Source organism: Rhinopithecus roxellana, chromosome 1 (genome assembly GCF_007565055.1).
Source record: "Rhinopithecus roxellana isolate Shanxi Qingling chromosome 1, ASM756505v1, whole genome shotgun sequence".
NCBI lineage: Eukaryota > Metazoa > Chordata > Mammalia > Primates > Cercopithecidae > Rhinopithecus > Rhinopithecus roxellana.
In genome coordinates, this window is record NC_044549.1 from 161,434,986 (window position 1) to 161,457,868 (window position 22,883).

General features: G+C 38.2%; 1 protein-coding gene across 11 annotated transcripts in view; it reads right to left on the reverse strand.

The window, feature by feature from the left end:
• CLASP2 (cytoplasmic linker associated protein 2) overlaps positions 1-22,883 on the reverse strand; it is a 221,610-nt gene that overhangs the window by 12,402 nt on the left and 186,325 nt on the right. For all 11 annotated transcript variants that reach the window (XM_030932912.1, XM_030932911.1, XM_030932899.1 and 8 more), the window contains 3 exons: positions 9,051-9,244; positions 8,107-8,235; positions 3,575-3,781 (listed from right to left, as the gene is read on the reverse strand). In XM_030932912.1, the coding sequence (XP_030788772.1) occupies positions 3,575-3,781; positions 8,107-8,235; positions 9,051-9,244 (530 nt within the window). The remainder of the gene's footprint in view (positions 1-3,574; positions 3,782-8,106; positions 8,236-9,050; positions 9,245-22,883) is intronic.

Genomic DNA, 22,883 nt, shown 5'->3' on the forward strand with positions numbered 1-22,883 from the left:
ATGTGCTTTGATTCTTTCTCTTTATTTACCAATTTTGGGAATAACCCAATAATCTTGAAAGTTGGCCAGTTTTTAAAGTATCAATATAAACTCATGAGTTTCACTTTAAAATTTGATGTATTTTAATTCATTGTAGCATTATTCTTTTTGACCCTCAAATATGAACAGTTTTCTTGCTTTCAGACAAGAATTCCCAGGCTCATTTTATACGTTACCTGCTCCAAACCTGGACTCAGTCATTTTCCCAAAGACACCTGACTCTTTTGAGTGGAAAATGGTATCTGAAGACCACAATCTGGGTGGTAGGGATGCTCAGTATTTCTGAGTTGATACTGACTCAGAGGCTAGTAGGAAACATTTTTTGAGATATGAAATTAAACAATATTTTCATTTTGACATATCCAATTCAAAGTTAAGATTTTAAGATTTACTTCATTTTATGGCATCATTATTTGCTTTGTCCTAATCTTATCTATCGATATGTGTATCAATGTTATCACTATTCAAAAATAACCATACCAGCATCTTTCCTATGAATATATTGAATGCAGTTCAAGATTTCTTTGCAGTTTCTTTCATCTTTAGGGTATATTCCACTAAAGACGGGTAGTAAAATATTTTTTATTGAGATGGCTGCTCTGTTTTGAATAGATCTATTGTCGAATTTCCCCTTTACAAGCTTTAAAAAATCTGATTCATGCTTTTTATTAGTTTCTATAGTTTTCTTACATTTTTTTTTACCTTGTTTTCTTAAATTTGGGTTTAAGTTTTCATTTGCTTTGTGTCCATGTGTCTAGTGTACCTTCACTGTAGGTATACCTCACGCCACTATTTTTTTCCTCTTTTTTGAAGAATAGGCAGTATCTTTGGGCTTGACCTCCACAACCCTTTTCCATTGCTCATGTGGAAGCGAAAGACACTTTTCTGTATTCTATATTTTAAAATGAATTTTCTGTGTGGGGGAGTTGTTTGCGCCATGAAAGTTTTTCTAGCTTTACAGCTGCAGGATTCTTTCTTCTTGTTACCCTTTTTAAAAAAAATATGGCCTTTGGGTAGCCACCTCTGCCACAATATTGCTAAAATGCTCAGTTTATTTTATTTTAGATTCAGAGGGTACATGTGTAGGTTTATTATGTAAGTATACTGTGTGTGATGCTGAGGGTTTGGGATTCTACTGATCCCTACCCAAACAGTGAACACAATATCCAATGGGTAGTTTTTCAACCCTACCCTTCTCTCCCAACCCCTTTTGGAGTTTCCAGTTGTCTATTGTTCCCATTTTTCATGTCCATGTGTACCCAATATATTTAGCTCTCACTTATAAGCAAGAATATGTGGTATTTTGTTTTCTGTTTCTGTGTTAATTCACTTAGGATAATGGCCTTCAGATGCATCCATGTTGCTGTAAAGGACATGGTTTTGTTCTTTTTTATGGTTGCGTAGATGCTCAGTTTAGACTCTAGTCAATCAATTTTTTGCTAAATGAGCTCTTTCCAGAAGGGAGCTTTTGCAAGGTATTTCTAAGAGCCCTGAGGATCCATGCCACCCCAGCATGATTTGGGATTCCCGCAGTATCTTTGCCTCTACCTCCAAATTTTTATCAGTTACGTATACTTAGCCTTTCAGTCTGAATGGAGATACCTCTTTTAGGGGTGAGAACTTGGGTGATTCTCTGGCCCCAGGGTCTTAAAAGTAACTTTTGACTTTCCTTCACACTTTTCCATACCACTGATATTTGCAGGGAACTTGCTGCTAGTGGTGGTTTGGCCCTATCTGCTCATATTTTGGGGTTCACTGGGATACTTTTTCCTAATTTTGTTGAAGATGTTTTTCATGTTTTTTTGTATGCAATTCTAGTTGCTCAGTGAGGTAATTTTCTGGTGAGAAAATCTGAAGGCATTCAAAAAGTATATTGCCATTGCCTTCTTGCCTTTCATTGCTCTGGTCCTAATACCTACACATCTTAATTTTAATAGTCTATGGCAAAGAGTTAAAATGCTAATATTTATGTTCATTAGCGTTCTTTTGCTTTTCTGATAGGTAAGATGCCTTTTCCCAATAATCGTGTATGCAATAAAATCCTGCACCAACCTATCATCAGAGGAAATAAGAAATTTCTAAGAACTTAAAGCCATAATGGCTCTTTGCTAGTATCCTAACACTCTTTAAGTTACTTATCCAGCAAACATGGATTCAGTACCCATTATATATATGACACATACATATTATAAATATTCTTTTTTTTTTTTTTTTTTTTTTTTTGAGACAGAGTCTTGCTCTGTTGCCCAGGCTGGAGTGCAGTAGCACGATCTTGGCTCACTGCAACCTCCACCTCTTGGGTTCAAGCGATTCTCCTGCCTCAGTCTCCCGAGTAGCTGGGATTACAGGCATGTGCCAACACACCTGGCTAATTTTGTATATTTAGTAGAGACAGGGTTTCTCCATGTTGGTCAGGCTGGTCTTGAACTCCCGACCTCAGGTGATCCGCCCGCCTTGGCCTCCCAAAGTGCTGGGATTACAGGTGTGAGCCACTGTACCCAGCCTATACTCTGTTCTTAGTATTAAGGCACAAAGAGATTTGGATCTTATGTTAGGACCTCCCAATTTGGTAATATTAAGCTTAGAATAGAATTTAAAATACAATACTATAGATGTATAATGACTAGTTCTCTTTAGGAGGGTTCTTAATATACATACTATGTAATATTAGCCATAAAATCACATTGCAAAATATTATTTATTGGATGGAAAGAGTTCACAATGTATGGCTAAGTTAAAGCATGTTATAAAACACGTCTCATTTTTGTTCAAATGTTTCTATGATTGGGTTTATGTAGCTAAAGAGAAACACATTACATCAACGACTGTAAATTAGTATAACCACTTTGGAGTGAAATCTGGTAACACCTAGAAATTCTGTTTCTAGATGTATATACATAAGTGCATGAAGATATTACAAGGAAATTCACTATAATATTTGTCAATAAAAAGGAAATAATCCAAATATTTATCAATAGATGAACAGATTAATAATTTGTGGCATATACATAAATGGTGTATTATTCATTCATAAAAAGGAATGAAATTCTAATACAAGCTACAACATGGATGAACCCTGAAAACATTATGCTAAGTAAAATAAGCCAGACTTAAAAGGACAAATATTGTATTATTACACTTAAAAGGAATCTAGCAGAAAATAGAATAGAGGTTACCAGGTGCTGGGGGGGAATGGAGGGAGAAAGGAGTGGGGTTATTGCTTAATGGGTACAGAGTTTCGGTTTCGGATGATGAAAAATTTCTGTATGTGGATAGTAGTGATGGTTGCATAACATTGTGAATGTATTTAATGCCCCTAAATTGTACACTTAAAAATGGTTAATTATATGTTATGTAAATTTTACCACACCCACATCTATAACCCCCGGCTAGTTATGAAAAAGTCTTTGTCCTGAATATTGCAGACAAACAGGAGGAATGCTTGATCATGCCAACAATGATGCCTGGAAAGTACCTAAAATAACGGAACCCCCAATGTATCATGGCTCACTCCTCTCAAAGCTTTGTTGCTTACCTGTATCAGACCTGGCATAATCTCTGGCAAAAGGAGGTTAAGGGTTTCCTTGGACACTCTTTCTATCACTTTTGTTTGCATTTTGATTGCAGCCAGATTAATCGGGTAGTCTGCAGTTTGGATGATAGGACAAAGCACTTTGATGCACTGCTCTGGACTAATTGAAGTGGCCAACACTGATGCCGCTTCCTCGGCAGATCGCACCACCTAAAAAAAACAGGAAAGTAAGCCAGAAAGTAATCTTTAAAATATTATACTATGTCCTGGAAGTATAAACTTCATGAAGTATTTAATACAATATTTGGAATTTGCTTTGAAAATGCTACAGTAAACAAACATGAAAAGTGAGGGTGCAGATTACAGATAAAAAGGACTGGCAAAATGTCAGTAACAGCTGAAGCTAGATGATGGATAAATGGGCTTTATTACACTATTTTCCCTTCTTGCGTTCTTTCTCGCTGTTGGCTAAAGAAGTTTTTTTTTTTTTTTTTTTTTTTTTAAATAGACACGGTCTTGCTCTGTCACCCAGGCAGGAGTGCAGTGGCTTGATCATCAATCACTGTAGCCTCAAACTCCCAGGCTCAAGTGAGACTCCCACCTCAGTCTTCTGAGTAGTTGGAACTATAGGCATGCACCACCATGCCCGGTTAATTTTTTTTTTTAGTAGAGACGAGGTCTTGCTATGTTGCCCAGGGTGATGTTAAACTCCAGAGCTCCAGCAATCCTCCTGCCTCGGCCTCCCAAAGTGCTGGGATTACAAGTGTGAGTTGCCACGCGGCCTTAAAGTAGTTTTTAAATCAAATTGTGGTCTAGTTGTGTTAGGGTGAGGAGGCTCTATTTACTTAAGACTACAATGTGACTGGAGTCCCCTGCATAAGCCACGCTGAAGCCCTGCTCATTATCAGTACTCTCATCTCTAGGAGTGCTTGAGCCCTTTGTATCACATTAATAAAATAAAAATTGTATGATTAATGTGTTGTCAAAAGTTAGCATACTATTCCTCCTTGTTTTCATAATGATTTTCTTTCTTCTGTATTGAGCTTTGGGGAGGGTACAACACTGGTTTTGTGATGATGACAAGAAATGGCCGTCTATCTTCTTATTAGAGTAATCTCTAAAGATAGTCTTAAGATCATGTAAAAATAACTGCTTTTGATGCTACTTTGGCAGTGTCTCACTTACGATCTCAATAGGTGAAAAAGGCTTAGAAAGGTACAGTGAGAAACACACTAAAAAAAAAAAAAAAAAAGGCCAGGCGCGGTGGCTCACGCCTATAATCCCAGCACTTTGGGAGGCCGAGGCAGGCAGATCACGAGGTCAGGAGATCGAGACCATCCTGGCTAACATGGTGAAACCCCATCTCCACTAAAAATACAAAAAATTCGCCGGGTGTGGTGGCACGCACCTGTAATCCCAGCTACTTGGGAGGCTGAGGTAGGAGAATCGCTTGAACCCGGGGAGGCGGAGATTGCAGTGAGCCAAGATCATGCCACTGCACTCCAGCCAGGGCGACAGAGTGAGACTCCGTCTAAACACAAACAAACAAACAAAAGCAAAAACAAAAAAAGAAAATACACTGCACGTTAGAAGACCCAGGGCCAATTTCAGCTTTAATACCTTAAGAGTGTCAATTTTTTATTTTGTAGGGATGCTACAGGCCTTATTTGGGTCAAAAGGTAAATAACTACAAATACGAGACATCGTTTTTAAACTTTCGGTGAAATGCCCTAGGTGTACCACTACTGAACACTGATGAAATAAAACAAAATCAGAAACAGAAAACAAAACTGGGCTGGGCAAGGTGGCTCAAGTCTGTAATCCCAGCACTCTGGGAGGCCGAGCCGGGCAGATCACTTGAGGCCAGGAGTTTGAGACCAGCCTGGTAAACACAGCAAAACCCCGTTTCTACACAAAAATTAGCTGGGCGTGTTGGTGCACACCTGTAATCCCAGTTATTTGGGAGGCTGAGGCAGGAGAACCGGTTGAACCCAGGAGGCAAAGGTTGCAGTGGGCTGAGATCGTGCCACTGCACTCCAGCCTGGGTGACAGAGCAAGACTCGGTCTCAAAACAAAGAAAACCCAAAACCCCTGCGAAAATCCAGATATATTTAAAAGTTATGATTCACTCTTCTAGAAGAGTCACAGTCAAATCTTTTAAAAAAGTAATTACCCCAAGAGTTTCAATTTCCCTGCATCCTCACCAACATATTGTCTGTATTTCTCTTTGGGTGTTAAGTGATCTCTCACTGTGGCTTTGGTTACATTTTCCTAATGACTAATGATGTTGACCATCTTTTCATATGCTTATTGCCATTTGTGTATCTTTGGAGAAATGTTTATTCAGATCCTTTGTCCATTTAAAAAATTGGGCCATCTTTTCATTGCTGTGTTGTAAGAATATATATTATGGATATTAGTACCTTATCAGATACATGTCTGCAAAATTTTTCTCCCATCCTATGAGTTATCTTTTCACTTTCAGGATAATGTTCTTTGAAGGACAGAAAATATTTTGATTTTTAAATTTATTTTATTTTTATTTTTGAGACAAGTCTTGCTCTGTCACCCAGACTGGAATGCAGCGGCATGATCTCGGCTTACTGCAGCCTCCGCCTCCCAGGTTCAAGCAATTCTCCTGCCTCAGCCTTCCAAATAGATAGGATTACATGTATCCACCATGACAGCTGGCTAATTTTTGTATTTTTAGGGGAGATGGGGTTTTGTCACATTGGCCAGGCTGGTCTTGAACTCCTGACCTCAAGTGATCCACCTGCCTCGGCCTCCCAAAGTGTTGGAATTACAGGCGTAAGCCATCATGCCCGGCCAAATTTGTTTTAAAAGTGTTACCTCTAGCTGACCACTAAGCTAATAAACCACAAAAGTATTTAATTTTGAAGAAGTCCAAATTATCTTTTTTGTTGTTGCTGGTTGCTTCTGCTTTTAGTTATATTATGAAATCACTGCCTAATCCAAAGTAACAAAGATTTATACTTCTGCTTTCTTCGAAGAGGTTTATAGCTTTAGCTCTTGCATTTGGCTGTGATTCATTTTATCTTGTTTCTATTTTAACCTTCCTTTTTTGATCTGTCTTTTGCTTCTGTCTTGGTTCTACCAGAGATACCTAATGCTATTTCTCAGTTGCTTTCTCTTAGATATATAGTCCTTACAGAACTAAAAGTAGAACTACCATTTGATCCAGCAATTCCACTACTGGATATCTACTTAGAAAAAAAAAGTCATGATATGAAAAAGGTACTTGCACACAGGTGTTTATAGCAGCACAATTTGCAATTGCAAAAATATGGAAATAGCCCAAATGCCCATCAATGAATGAATGAAGAAATTTTGTATGTGTATACACACACACACACCATGGAATACTACTCAGCCATAGAAATAAATGAAATAATGGCATTCGCAGCAACCTGGATGGAATTGGTGACCTTTATTCTAAGTGAAGTAACTCAGGAATGGAAAACCAAACATCACATGTTCTCATTCATAAATGGGAGCTAGGCTACAAGGGTGCAAAGGTATAAAATGATACAATGGACTCTGGGGACTTGGGGGAAAGAGTGGGAGTGGGATGAGGGATAAAAGACTACACACTGGGTACAGTGTACACTGCACAGGTGATGGATGCACCAAAATCTCAGAAATCACCACTAAATTCATATAAGCAAACACCACCTGTTCCTCAAAAATCTATTGAAATAAAAAAAAATGTAGTCCCTATTTGAACTTTTTCTTCTAATTCTTTCTGAGATTATAATACAAATCCTCATAGCTATCTAATCAACGTCACTGGTGAAGAAGGGGAGAGAGATATCATGACTACCAAGTACTATGAAACAGGTTCACGGAACTCTTCCATGAAAGCTGTCCTCACCACTTTGGTGAATAAACTTGTAGCAGATATATAGTTTCTCTAGGCAATTTATCACTTAAAAATAACAACGACCTGCTTGGGCAACATGGTGAAACTTCATCTCTACAAAAAAATACCAAAAATTAGCCAGGTGTGCTGGTGCATGCCTGCAGTCCCAGCTACTCAGGAAGTTGAGGTGGGAGGATCGCTGGAACCAGGAGGTTGAGGCTGCAGTGAGCTGTGATCACACCACTGCACTCCAGCCTGGGGGACAGAGTGAGACCCTGACTCAACAAACAAACAAACAACCCCCCCAAAACCATGATTTCTTATCTTCATTAGTTATTTTAAAAAATCAAATTCTTACTGCTAAATGAAAAGTGAAAACAAGATTGCTAGACTCTAAGTAGAAAACTCAAAGTGAAGGAGAAAACGAAATTAAATAAATTATTTCCTAGAGCTGGCCTATTTTAGGTGAAAGGCCATGATATCACTGTTTAATTCATTTAATAGAAAAAAATATGCTTGCTTCTTGATCAGGTATTACCCTGAATGTCAAGGCAAATGTTCAAGAAAATCATTAATAAGGCTACATTTTACACAATGTTTACATGTTTCATGAAATAAAACAATGAAATAATAATTTAACCTCCAGGTAACTTACCTCCTTATGAGGATCTTTATGTGCTTCCAATGTTTTCATGACAGTCAATTCTGCATAGTTTTTAAATCTTGCTGGTTGATGCCTTAGGATTTCTCTTAAAACCTTTAATGCCAAAGCCCTGATTGTAGGCTAAGAAGAAACATTTAAATGTTTTTAATATTTTGGGTTGTAGATAATCTTTAACATTTTCAATTTTTATAACTTAAGGGTCTTAATAATGGGGGAGGAGTTGCAGACAACTGCATAAAGTATGCGTTATACTACTACATAATTAAGTTTTCTTATCTCTAGTTGAAAATTTATATTACACTTACTGTATTTGCAAGAAATCAACAACTACATTCAGACTATAAAAAGGAGTTTTGGAGCTGGGCACGGTGGCTCATGCCAGTAATCCCAGCTCTTTGGAAGGCTGAAGCAGGTGGATCACTTAAGGTCAGGAATTCGAGACCAGCCTGGCCAACATGGTGAAACCCCATCTCTACCAAAAATACAAAATTAGACAGGGGTGGTGGCATGTGCCTATAATCCCAGCTACTCAGGAGGCTGAGGCAGGAGCATCGCTGGAGCCTGCGAGGCGGAGGTTGCAGTGAGCTGAGAGCACACCACTGCATTCTAGCCTGGGCTTGAGAATGAGATTACTTCTCAATAAATAAATAAATAAATAGTTGCTCCTGAACAACTAATCTAAATATGTAAAACAAGTAACATGTACTTTTCTATAAGAATTCTGCCTGCAACCTTTCATTTTTCCTGTTAATTGTTCAAAACTGTTGAGCTACTTGGTTTAGAAGAAAAAGTACTTCATAGTGAAAAGTTCATGCAGAAAGAAGCAGCAGAAGAGACTCATGCTTCCAATTTCTAAATCCGTGTAGCACTGGATTAACAGGCAATCTAAAAGAGACAGAAAGGACAGGCTACTGTTTACACATTTTGCCATTTACCTCTTTATCTCCAAGAGTTTCAAGCAACAAAAGCAATATTGTTTTGAAGTGTTCATCCCAAACACTAAAAGATTCTTCCTGTGTCAGTTTCATAAGTTCATAGAGGGCGATTTTTCTTTCTTCTACACGCTCATTATGGTTAGACAGCTCCTTCAACAACTCTGCAACTAGGTCAGAATGGTCTAGGGAAAGATCTGTCAAAAGGACATGATATTACTTTTGTAACTTAATAGGGTGATTCTCACAAGTATGGGGATAACAACTTTATATGATGAAACACAGATATAACCATTATGTTTGTGGTAAAAAAGACAAAGAAAAAAAGACTTAAGTAATTTTCTTTTCAATTTTGTCATTCTCAAAACACTGGTGCTATCGTAAAACTTCGTGCAATAAAAATACACAAAAGTGAGACCAGTATAATGAACCCTTATACACCCATCACCCAGATTTAACAGTTTTTAAGATTTTACCATTCTTACATCATCTTTGTCCTCCCTTCCCTTTTATCTGAAGTATTTCTAGCAAATCCCATATATGTCATTTCCTCTTTATGTACCTCAGTATGTATTTCTATGGTTTCATGCTAGGAGGCTTTAATGGTTTTTAGTGATGATAAAAACCACCACTGGATTTAGGTAGTGACAATCTAATCCCACTATTGTAAACTTCTCCATAAATCACCCCCTTTTTTTCTGAGACAGGGTTTCACTTTGTCGCCAAGGCTGGAGTATAGTGGCGTGATCATGGCTTATTGCAGTCTCCACCTCCCAGGCTCAATTGATCCTCCCAACTTAGCCTCCTGAGTAGGTGGAACTACAGGTGTGTACCTACACACCCAGCTAATTTTTGTGTTTTTTGTAGAGAAGGGGTCTCACCATGTTGTCCAGGCCAGTCTGGAATTCCTGGGCTCAAGTGATCTACTGGCCTCCCAAAGTGTTGGGATTATAGGCACGAGCCACCATGCGCAGACTATCAATGGTTTTGGTCACTGATTGTTGTTGAATCACTTATTTTAATACAAGTTAAAAATGGTGATTATCTAATCATACCACTCCTTCCATGGGGTAGAATTCTTCTGTAGAGAATAACTTTATCAACTAGACCTATTCTGATTACCCTGAAATACAATTTGATAGAAAAGGCAGAATAGATTCTTAATATAGTTCTCTTTAAAATTTTAGCATTGAGTTAGGCCCAGCGGTTACCAAGGAGTTTTTATTTGTTTTTGCCTTCTTTTTAAAAGCACAATTACAAACTTATTGATTTTATAACCATGAAAAGTCACTGCTTATTTTTAAACAAGTTATCAGACAGTGCTTTAAATCATTTTTGTACGAATAACAATTAAATCTAAGAATTCACATTTGAACGTCACAAAATACCAGACTTCCTCTTAAAATTTTTTGATGATCAAATACATGATAAATTCAGCCCTTGAGGGATTTCAGCAGGTAGTGCCCTGGGCTTGTGCCATAGACTGATTTCTCTCTGGAATGCAACAACCATAGAGCATGCTGCAGACCAATATATCACTATTGTTGGTTTTAACAAGAACTACTGCAGCAGGATGAATGTATCTCTATAAACCCACAAAAAATCACTTCCGGAAAGTTGTAAGTTAACAGATTTTGGAAGATGTTAAAGGATCATTCTAAGAGTGTCTTTTATTTCAGCTGGATGAATGGGATTCACAAGAAAATGCTTTTCACAGGTAGTCAGTTCTCTTTTCCATGAAAGTAAGCTTTGTAATTACTCTAGCAGATAATTAGAAATGACCTGATATATAATGATCTGGACAGATGACTAGCAGAAAAATAATTTCTTCCAGAGAAAGCACCTAGATTGCTATAAAACTGAATTATCTGTATCATACTAATGAGATAATCCAAAGGTGCTGAATTTTTCCTCTTCTGACAGAGAGCAGCACCATGGCCAAGTGAAAAGAACATAGGCTTTGTAGTCTCATTAAATCTCTGCCTCTTATACTCTGTGATTGGAGCAGTTTCCTAATTACTGCCGAGGTGCAGTTTTATTATCAGTAAAATGGGAAAACAGCATCTGCCTCCTAGGGTCATGGCGAGCACTTGGGCCTAGAATACAGTAAGCTCATTAATATTAATTCTCCTATGTCCTTCTGACAAATATTGAAACAATTACAATTCTGATAATATTTTTGTGGCAGTGCTCAAGAAGTACGAAATAGTCTTTCAGCTTGGCAAACTTTTATATGAATCTTTCCTGAATAACTGCACTATCCTCACCAGAGGAAGTATTCTAGAACATTATAGCTCCTAGTAAGCTTAACAAAGGTTATCAGTGGCTTTTTCTGGACTCGTTAACTTTGATATATGTGTGTGCCTGATTGTAATGTGGGCAGAAACACTGGGTGACAGACGTATCAGATATTCAAATAATTTCCTTTTATAGAAATTCTAACTTGAACAAAATTATCCTTTGCCAAATTTTAGATTTTAAAAATAAAAAAAGGAGGAGAAACTGCATGGGGGAGGAGAATAAAAGAAAAATCAGAACAGAAATAGAGAACAATTTAAAAAAGAATAATGTTAACAATGTTCATAATAAAATAATGTCAAACAGGGTCTTCTTCATCTCAACATTAAAAATGAAAATAGACAATAAATGAAAACAACTGCCATACAAAGCATGGGACTACTGCTGCTGTAGTTTTTTTCTTTTTTCTTTTCTTTGTACTACTGTAGTTTAGCTGAGGGCTTATCCATCTTCAAAGAATGTTTACTCAACATAAAATGGCTGCCTATGTTTCAGAAGTAAATCACACATTAGACTATGATGAAATAGTGTTCTCAAGTTCAAAAACACTATACCCAATTCAGATTTCCAAAAAGTCTTCCTTTAACAAATATAAAATATATGATCTTTAGTAAATGAGAAGATAATTAGGGAATAAGGGAGTGATCCTGACAAACTGTCATAATTCTGGCTTGATGATATTTTTGATATGTTGTCTCTTTTTTTTTTCTTTTTTTCTCCTTTAACAAATATAAAATATATGATCTTTAGTAAATTAGAAGATAATTAGGGGATAAGGGAGTGATCCTGACAAACTTGTCATAATTCTGGCTTGATGATATTTTTGATATGTTGTCTCTCTCTTTTTTTTTCTTTTTTTCTGAGACAGAGTCTTGCTCTGTCACACAGGCTGGAGTGCAGTGGTGTGATCTTGGCTCACAGCAACCTCCATCTCCAAGGTTCAAGCCATTCTCGTGCCTCAGCCTCCCAAGTAGCAGGAATTACAGGCATGCGCCACCACACCCGGCTAATTTTTGTTAGAAATGGGGTTTCACCATATTGGCCAGGCTAGTCTCGAACTCCTCACCTCGGGTGATTCACCTGCCTCGGCCTCCCAAAGTGTTGGGATGACAGGTGTAAGGCATCGCAGCTGGCCGATATATTGTCTCTTGACGTGAGAAGATGGTAAAAGTAATCAAAGAAATGCAAAGGATAATTTTTAAAAAGTTACCAAAATCGTAAATGACCAGGCATTAGGATAGATTCCCAAACAAACTATAAGAAGGGTATCCACTGATGAATGTATCAGCTTTAAGACCAGATAGGTAGGAAGGGCGTCCACATAGAGTGGTAATCAGGTGTAAGCTGTTGGAGCCAAAGTGAAGTAAGAAGGGCATTCATGGTTTTGAGTGAGGATGGAATGGCAAAGCCTAGCAGGATGAGGAGTCGATCTGTGCAAGTAAGGAGGTAGTAGCAGAGACAGCAGAAAAATTGGTAGCAGAAAAAATGGTTGCGTATAAAGGACTGATCAAATCAGTAAATATATTAAAGACAACGTAAGCTAGGTCTCTCACTGTCAGAAAAGTGGGTTATCAATCTGGAAATTAGAATTTCCTTGGTGCGAGAATGGAATTGGAACTACTGGTGTAAAAACATGGTTTTTGATAGATATGGAAACAGAAATGTAAATCTCTAAACACACACACATTCCCTAGCTCTGCCCACTGAGAGGTCTAGGGAGCAATGACATCCCACTAACAGTGAGTACATCTAGAGTCCAGATCTTAGCCTGTAAAAACCATCTTTCCTTAATAGGAACGATGGATCCTTGGAGAAATGATTGATTCCAGGACTGAAGCAGGGATAGTACAACAGTACCAGAATGCAAGGATAGGAACATGTCAAAAGAACAACAAAAGCCGGCTTGAATGGAATCCTGTTGGTCAAATCAAGGGCAATTTGAGCTTCAAAATAAATAAATAATGATAGTTATAATGGGAAACGATGAGTCTATACTGTTACAAATATGTATGTCAATTTTCCCAAATAAATTTTCTGGAATAGAAAATAAAAAATTTCCTAAATAAATGAATTCAAGTTTAACAATGAACAGAATATGTAACCTGTTTAAAAATATTAGTGTCTCCTGATAAAACACTTATTAATTACAAAGAGAAAAAGTAACTTCACAGTAAGGAAGTCTGGTAAGCCCCACCATAATCAAGAGATCAAAGTTAACATCACCAGTGACGGAGCACAGTGAAACCATGTGTTACTAGAAAGGGTGCAATGAAAAGAATGCACCATCGCTTCTGCAATACTGATGCCGAGAATGTATAACCTGATGCTAATCATGAGAAAACATCAGACAAAACTACATTCAGAGAAATGCTACAAAATAACCTCAAAAGTGTCATGGTCATGAGAGCTAAGGAAAGACTGAACACTGGAGGAGAACACTGATGGAGACGTGATGATTAAACGCAATGTGTGATTCTGAAATGGATCCTTTAGCTGTAAGATATTATTGAGAGATTCTGGGAAGATGGTAGATTAGAAAGCACCAGGACTCTGTCTCCTCACCCAGACAACAGGATCTGTCTGATGTAACTATTTTGGAACTCTAGTCTACTGAAGGCTTAGAACTTCTAGGGAAAGTTTTGGATGGTAAAGTGTGGCTAATTTCTATAAATTTCGGCTCTCAGTACAGTAGCAACTACCCATCCCTCACCACTAGCCCCATTCCCTTGGCAGGCAGCTGTGCACTTGTCGCTGGAGCAGCTTGCACAGAGCTTGTGGGAATCAGGGCATGAAAAAAGAAACTTATTCTGTGAATACTGAGGATCTGTGTACTGTTGACTGCTGCTTTTTTTTTTTTTCTTCTAAAGACCCTTTCCAAGTCCTAGTCACTGCTACTTCTAATAACAGAGGTACAAAGAGGCAGGCAGCCATTATTGTTGCACCTTTCCTCACTATTACAAGCCCTTCCTCCTCTAGCTAAAGTAACTTCCAGGGGCTTAATTACATTTAAGCCCTATTACATTTTTCTCTTTTTCCTTGTTGGGAGCCAGACATTACAGACCAGGATATTCAAAAACAACTGCATATACATGGAGAGTTAGAAAGTGACAATGGATGCCCAGAAAAAGACACAGGCTCAGAAAGGATCTGAGAAGACTTTTAAGTTTATACCTCAGGCTGAGGCTGATCTTCTTGGCATAGAGAAAGCCTGCAACAATCAAAACCAGAAACAACAAGCAAAAATAACAAAAGCCAACAATCTCTGGGGTATTGAGAGCATCTGATCTGCAATGTAACCACATTATTAGATTCAAATATTCAGTTTTCGACAAAAAAATCACAAGGCATATGAAGAACCAGGACAGTACAGCATACTCAAAGGAAAAATAAACAGAAACTGCCCTTGAAAAAGATCTGATGGCAGATATACTAGACAAAGACTTTAAAATACCTGTCTTGGCTGGGTGCGGTGGCTCAAGCCTGTAATCCCAGCACTTTGGGAGGCTGAGACGGGTGGATCACGAGGTTAGGAGATCGAGACCATCCTGGCTAACATGGTGAAACCTCGTCTCTACTAAAAAATACAAAAAACTAGCTGGGTGAGGTGGCGGGCGCCTGTAGTCCCAGCTACTTGGGAGGCTGAGGCAGGAGAATGGCGTGAACCCAGGAGGCGGAGCTTGCAGTGAGCTGAGATCCAGCCACTGCACTCCAGCCTGGGCAACAGAGCGAGACTCCGTCTCAAAAAAAAAAAAAAAAAAACCTGTCTTAAAGATGCTCTAAGAAGTTAAGATGTGTATAAATTCATGAAAATAATGTATGAACAAAATGGAAATATCAGTAAAGAGACAGGAAACCTAAAAAGAAGCTAAAAAGAAATTCTGGAATTAGGAAGTATGGTAACTGAAATAAAAAATTCACTAGTGTGAATTTCAATAAGCATATTTGAGCAGGCAAAAGAATTAGTGAGCAGAGCCTAAGGGATATGTGAGACATCATCAAGTGAACAAATCTACTCATTGTGGGAGTATCAGAAGAGAATAGAGAGAAAAAAAATTTGAAAAAATAATGGCTGAAAACCTCCAAAATTTGATCAAAGACATGAACATAAACATATAAGAAGCTCAATGAATTCCATGTAAAATGAACTCAAAGAGAGCCCCATCAAGACGCATGATAATAAAATTTTCAACAGGCAAAGACAGAATCTTGCAAGCAGCAACAGATAAGTGATCAGTGACACAAAAAGGACCCTCAGTAAGATTATCAGCAGATTTCTCATTAGAAACGTTGAAGGTTAGAAGGTAGTAGGCTGATATATTCAAAGTGCTAAAAGAAAAAAACTATTAACCAAGAATCCTATATCTGTCAAAACTGTCCTTCAAAAGCGAGGGAGAAATTAAAAGTACACTAGACAGTAACTTGAAACCATATGAAGAAACACAGATCTCAATAAAGGCAAATATATACATGGGCAATTATAAAAACGACTATTATTGTAATAACAGAATGTAACTCCACTTTTTGTTTTCTACATAATCTAATAGACTAATATAGTAAACGACAGTTTATATTTCTGGAGACAATTGTACAAAGACGTAATTTTATAATGCCAACAACTGAAAAGGGTGGGGCCAGAGCTGGAAAAGCACCGAGTTTTTGTAGGTTATTGAAATTAAACTGGCATACATTTAAAGTAGCATTATAAATTTAGGATATTAAATGTAACCCCCATGGAAACAACCAAGAAAACAGCTATAAAATATACACTAAAGGAAATAAGAAATTTAAACATTTCACTACAAAACAACTAAACACAAAAGTAGTAATGTAAAAAGTGACAAGCTATAAGGCGTACAGAAAACAAATAGCAACATGACAGAAGTAAGTCGTTTCTTATCAGTAATTACTTTAAATGTAAATGAATTAAATCACCCAGTCAAAAGACAGAGATTAGCAGAATGGATAAAAAAGGATAGAAAGATATTCTATCCTTTTGCAAATAGTAATTACTATTATTATTTACATGGTATATCAGCAGTAATGGTAATAAGTGTATCAATAAGTAATAGAGAGCAGGGGTGGCTATACTAATGCCAGACAAAATAGGCTGGGTGTGGTGGTGCATGCCTGTAACACCAGCACTTTGTGAGGCCAAGGCAGGCAGATCACTTAAGCCCAGGAGTTTAAGACCAGAACAGGCAACACAGCGAAACCCCATCTCTACTAAAAATACAATTAGCCAGGCGTGGTGGCATGTGCCTGTAATCCCAGCTACTAGGGAGGCTGAGGTGGGAGAATCACCTGAGCCCAGGAAGTTGAGGCTGCAGTAAGCCATGAGATTGAGCCATTGCATTCCAGCCTGGGCAATTAAAGTGAGACCCTGTCTTAGGAAAAAAAAAAAAAAAAAATCAGACAAAATAGACCTTAAGTGAAAGAAAGGTTACAAGAGATAAAGAATGAGGATATTATATGTTAAAAAGATTCAATTATGCATCAAGAATAAGTAACAACTATAAACATGTGTGCAGCTAATGACAGATCATCAAAATATATGAAGCAAAAACTGACAGAACTTAAGGGAAAAATAATTCTACAATAATAGGTGGACTCTCACTCTCAATAATGGATAGAACAAAGAGATAGAAATAAGAAAACAGAGGACTTAATACAATAAAACAACTACATCCAACAGACATCTATGGTGCACACAGGATATTTTTCAATATAGGTTATATGTTGGGGCACAAAGTAAGTTTCAGCAGATTTTAAACTATGGATATAATACACAGTATCTTCTCCCACCACATGAAGCTACATATCAGTAACAGGAGTAAAACTGGAAAATTCACAAGTTTGAGGAAATTAAACAACACACTCTTAATAGATCAAAGAAGAAATTAGAGAAACTAGAGAGACAACTGAATAAAAACAACTACATACCAAAACTTATAGGAGAGAGTGAAAACAGTGCTAAGGGGGAAATTTATAGCTATAAATGTGTTAATTTAAAACTGAGACAGGATACGGGGCAAGATGGCCGACTAGAAGTAGCTAGTGTGCATGGCTCTCACAGAGAGGAAGGGAAGGGGTCAGTAAACACACCTTCAACTCAGACATCCAGGTGCTCGCAATGGGACTAATCAAGGAAACAACCTGACCCACAGAGAACAAAGAAAAGTAAGACAGGACAACAGCCCACTAGAGAGCAACACGGAGCCAGGGGAACCTCCCCTGCCTAGGAAAGCGGTGAGTGAACCATGCTTCTCCCACCGATCTCTGTAGCCCTCGGGTCAGGAGATCTCCTTGTGCACCCACTCCACCAGCCTTCAGTCTGTCAGAACTATGTGGAGTCTTGGCAGTGGAGCCACTCAGGCATGCGTGGAGACCCTGGAGCCTTACATACTCGGGCTTTCAGACAAAGGTAGCTACAGCTCCGGCCAAGTGGGAGGTTAGACCCCGGTACATAGCCTTAGGAAAGAGGCTGAATCCAGGGGACTGAGCAGTGATAGCCTACAGGCCCCACTTCCACAGCACCTCACAAGACAAGACCCACTGGCTTGGAATTCTAGACAGCCACCGGTAGCGGCACCGCACCTCCCTAAGAAGGAGCTCCAGGCAGAAGGGGTGGGCTGCCATCTTTGCTGTTTGGGTGACTTGGCTGATCGAGCCTTCCGGCTTTATAGAGTTTGAGCTGACCAGGGAGCAGAAGGGATTCCCCCAGCATAGATGCTCTACCAAAGCGTGGTCAGGTTGCTGCTGCTGCTTTTTTAAAAAATTTATAGCTGGGATTACAGGTGTGCCCCACCACGCCCAGCTAATTTTTGTACTTTTAGTAGAGATGGGTTTTTACCATGTTGGCCAGGCTGGTCTTGAACTCCTGATGTCAAGTGATCTGCCTGCCTTGGCCTCCCAAAGTGCTCAGATGTCATAATATACAGAGACTCAAAATAAAGGTATGGAGGAAAATCTACCAAGCAAATGTAAAACAAAAAATCAGGGGTTGCAATCTAATTTCAGACAGAAGAGATTTTGAACCAACAAAGATTAAAGAAGACAAAGTAGGACATTCCATAATGGAAAAGGGCTCAATTCAACAAGGAGACCTAAGTATCCTAAACATATATGCACCCAACACAGGAGCACAGATTCATAAAGCAAATTCTTAAAGATCTACAAAGAGACATAGATTCCCACACAGTAACAGCAGGAGACTTCAACACTCCACTGATAGTATTAGACAGATTATCGAGGCAGAAAATTAACAAGATATTCAGGACCTAAACTCAACATTGGACCAAATGGATTTGACAGACCTCTATAGAACTCTCCACCCTGAACCAACAGAATATACATTCTTCTTATCATTGCATGACACATACTCTAAAATGGCCCACATAATTGGATATAAAACAATCCTCAAGAAATGTAAAAGAACCAAAATGATACCAGACACAAGCTTGCACCACAGTGCAATAAAAATAGAAGTCAAGACTATGAAAATTGCTAAAAACCATACAATCATATGGAATTAAACAACATGCCCCTGAATGATTTTTGGGTAAATAATGAAATTAAGGCAGAAATCAAGAAGTTCTTTGAAAACAATGAGAACAAAGATACAAGACATTAGAATCTTTGAGATACAGCTTTGGCAGTGTTAAGAGGAAATTCATAGCACTAAATGCCAACATCAAAAAGTTAGATCTCAAAATAACAATCTAACTTCATAACTGAAAGAATTAGAGAAGGAAGAACAAATTAACCCTAATGTTAGCAGAAGACGAGAAATAAAAATCAGGGCTGAAATGAAATAAATTGAGACACAAAACATCACTCAAAAGATCAATGAATTCAGGAGTTGTTTTTGAAAAAAATTAATAAAATAGGCCACTAGCTAGACTAACAAAGAAGGAGAGAAGATCCAAATAAACACAATTAGAAATGATGAAGGGAATGTTACTACTGACCACACAGAAATAAAACAACCATCAGAAACTACTACGAATACCTCTATGCATACAAACTAGAAAACCTAGAAGAGACAGATAAATTCCTGGACACATACACCCTCCCAAAACTGATGCAGGAAGAAACTGAGTCCCTGAACAGACCAATAACAAGCTCCAAAATTGAATCAGTAATAGATAGCATACCAATAATAATAATAATTTTAAAAAGCCTGGGATCTGATGAATTCACAGCTGAATTCTACCAGATGTACAAATAAAAGCTGGTACCATTCCTACAGAAACGATTCCAAAAAAGTGAGGAGGAAAGACTTCTTCACAACTCATTTTGAGGCCAGCATCACAGAACAATACCAAAACCTGCCAGAGTCTGGGTACAGTGGCTAGGTTACACCTGTAACCCTAGCACTTTGGGAGACTGAGGCAGGCAGATCACCTGAGGTCAGGAGTTTGAGACCAGCCTGGCCAACAAGGTTAAAACCCATCTCTACTAAAAATACAAAAATTAGCCAGGTGTGGTTAATTATTAGGCATGCACCTGTAATCCCACCTATTCGGGAGGCTGAGGCAGCAGAATTGCTTGAACCCAGGAGGTGGAGGTCGTAGTGAGCCGAGATCACACCACTGTCCTCCAGCCTGGGTGACGGAGCCAGACTGTCTCAAAACAAAACAAAACAAAACACCACAACAACAATAAAAAGAAAACTTCAGGCCAGTATCGTTGATGAACATCAGTGTAAGATCCTTAAGAAAATACTGGCAAACCGAATCCAGCAGGACATCAAAAAGCTAATCCACCATGATCATGTAGGTCTCATCCCTGGATGCAAGGCTGGCTCAACATACATAAATCAATATATGTGATTCATCACATAAACAGAACTAAAGACAAAACCACATGATTATTTCAACAGACACAAAAAAGACTTGATAAAATTCAACACTGCTTCATGTTAAAACTCTCAATAAACTAGGTATTGAAGGAACATACCTCAAAATAATAAGAGCCATATATGACAAACCCACAGCAGCCAACATTATTCAAAGCTGGAAGCAGTCCCCTTGAAAACTGGCACAAGACAAGGATGCTTTCTCTCAACACTTCTATTAAACATAGTTTTGGAAGTCCTAGCCAGAGCAATCAGGCAAGAAAAGAAATAAAGGGCATCTAGGTTGGGCATGGTGGCTCACACCTGTAATCCCAGCATTTTGGGATGCTGAGGTGGGTGGATCACTTGAGGTCAGGAGTTCAAGACCAGCCTGGCTAACATGGTGAAACCCCATCTCTACTAAAAATAGAAAATCAGCCTGGAGTGGTGGCGTGTGCCTGCAGACCCAGCTACTTGGGAAGCTGAGGCAGGAGAATTGCTTGAATCCAGAAGGCAGAGGTTGCTGTGAGCCAAGATTGTGCCACAGCACTCCAGCCTGGGTGAAATAGCAAGAGTCCATCCAAAAAAAAAAAAAAAAAAAAAAAAAGAAATAAAGATAAAGGGCATCCAAACATAAAGAGAAAGTCAAACTATCTGTTTGCAGACAACATCATTTTATATTTAGAAAACCCCATAATCTTAGCACAAAAGCTCCTCAAGCTGGTAAACAACTTCAGCTAAGTTGCAGGATATAAAATCAATGTACTAAAATCACTAGCATTCCTATACACTAACAACAGCCAAACCAAGAGTCAAATCAGAAAGGCAATCCCATTCACGACTGCCATAAAAAGAGTAAAATACCTAGGAATATAGCTAACCAGAGAAGTGAAAGATCTCTACAATGAGAATTAAAAACACTGCTCAAAGAAATCAGAGAAGACACAAATAAATGGAAAAACATCTCAGTCCATGGATAGGAAGAATCAATATCATTAAAATGACTATACTGCCCAAAGCAATTTACAGATTCAATGCTATTCCTATCAAACTATCAATGACATTCTTCACAGAACTTGAAAAATCTATTTTAAAATTCACATGGAACCAAAAAAGAGCCCAAATAGCCAAGGCAATCCTAGGCAAAAAGAACAAAGTGGAGGCATCATGTTACCTGATTTCAAACTATACTACAAGGATACAGTAAACAAAACCGCACGGTACTAGCACAAAAACAGGCACATAGACCAATGAACAGAATAGAGAGCCTAGAAATAAGACTGCAAATCTGTGATCATCTGATCTTCTACAAAGATGACAAAAACAAGCAATGGGGAAAAGACTCCCTACTCAAAAAATGGTGCTTGGATAACTGGCTAGCCCAGAAGACTGAAGCTGGACCCCTTCCTTATACCATATACAAAAATCAACTCAATATAGATTAAAGACGTTAAATGTAAAACCCAAAACTATAAAAACCCTGGAAGACAACCTAGGCAATACCATCCTGAACATAGGAAAGGGCAAAGATTTAATGACAAAGATACCAAAACCAATCACAAGAAAAGCAAAAATAGGCAAGTGGGATCTAATTAAACTTAAGAGCTTCTGCACAGCAAAAAGAAGTACCAACAGAGTAAACAGACAACCTAAAGAATGGGAGAAGATATTTGTAAACTATGCGCCTGACAAAGGTCTAATATTCAGCATCTATAGAGAACTTAAACAAATTTACAAGCGAAAAACAACCCCACTAAAAAGCGGGCAAAGGATATGAACCAACGCTTCTCAAAAGAAGATATACAGATGGCCAACAACCATATGAAAGAAAGCTCCGTATCACTGATCATCAGAGGAATGCAAATCAAAACCGCAATGAGATATCATCTCTTACCAGTCAGAATGGCTGTTATTAAAAAGTCAAAAAATAACAGATGTTGGTGAGGTTATGGAGAAAAGAGAACACTTAAACACTGTTGGTGGGAGTGTAAATTAGTTCAACCATTGTGGAAAGCAGTATGACAATTCCTCAAAGAGCTAAAAGCAGAACTACCATTCAACCCAGCAATCCCATCAACTGGGTATATACTCAAAGGAATAATAATCATTCTGCCATAAAGACACATGCACATGAATGTTCACTGCAGCACTATTCACAATAGTAAAGACATGGAATCAACCTAAATGCCCATTAGTGATGGATCGGATAAAGAAAATGTGGTACATATATACCATGGAATACTATGCACCCATAAAAAAGAATGAGATCATGTCTTTTTTGGGAGCATGGATGGAGCTGGAAGCTATTATCCTTAGCAAACTAACGCAGGAACAGAAAACCAAATACTGCACGTTCTCACTTACAAGTGGGCACTAAACCATAAGAACTTATGAACACAAATAAAGAAACAGACACTGGGGTCTACTTGAGGGGGTGAGGGTGGGAGGACAGGAGGAGGGAGAGGAGCAGAAAAGATAACTATTGAGTTCTAGGCTTAATACTTGGGTAATTAAATAACATGTACAACAACCCCCTGTGATATGTGTTTACCTATGTAACAAACCTTCACATGTACCTCCAAACCTAAAAGTTAAAAATAAACAAAAGAGAAATATCTCAAATCAGCAACCTAACTTTACAACTAGAAAAAGCAACAAACTAAACCTAAAGCTAGCAGAATGAAGAAAATAATAAAGATCAG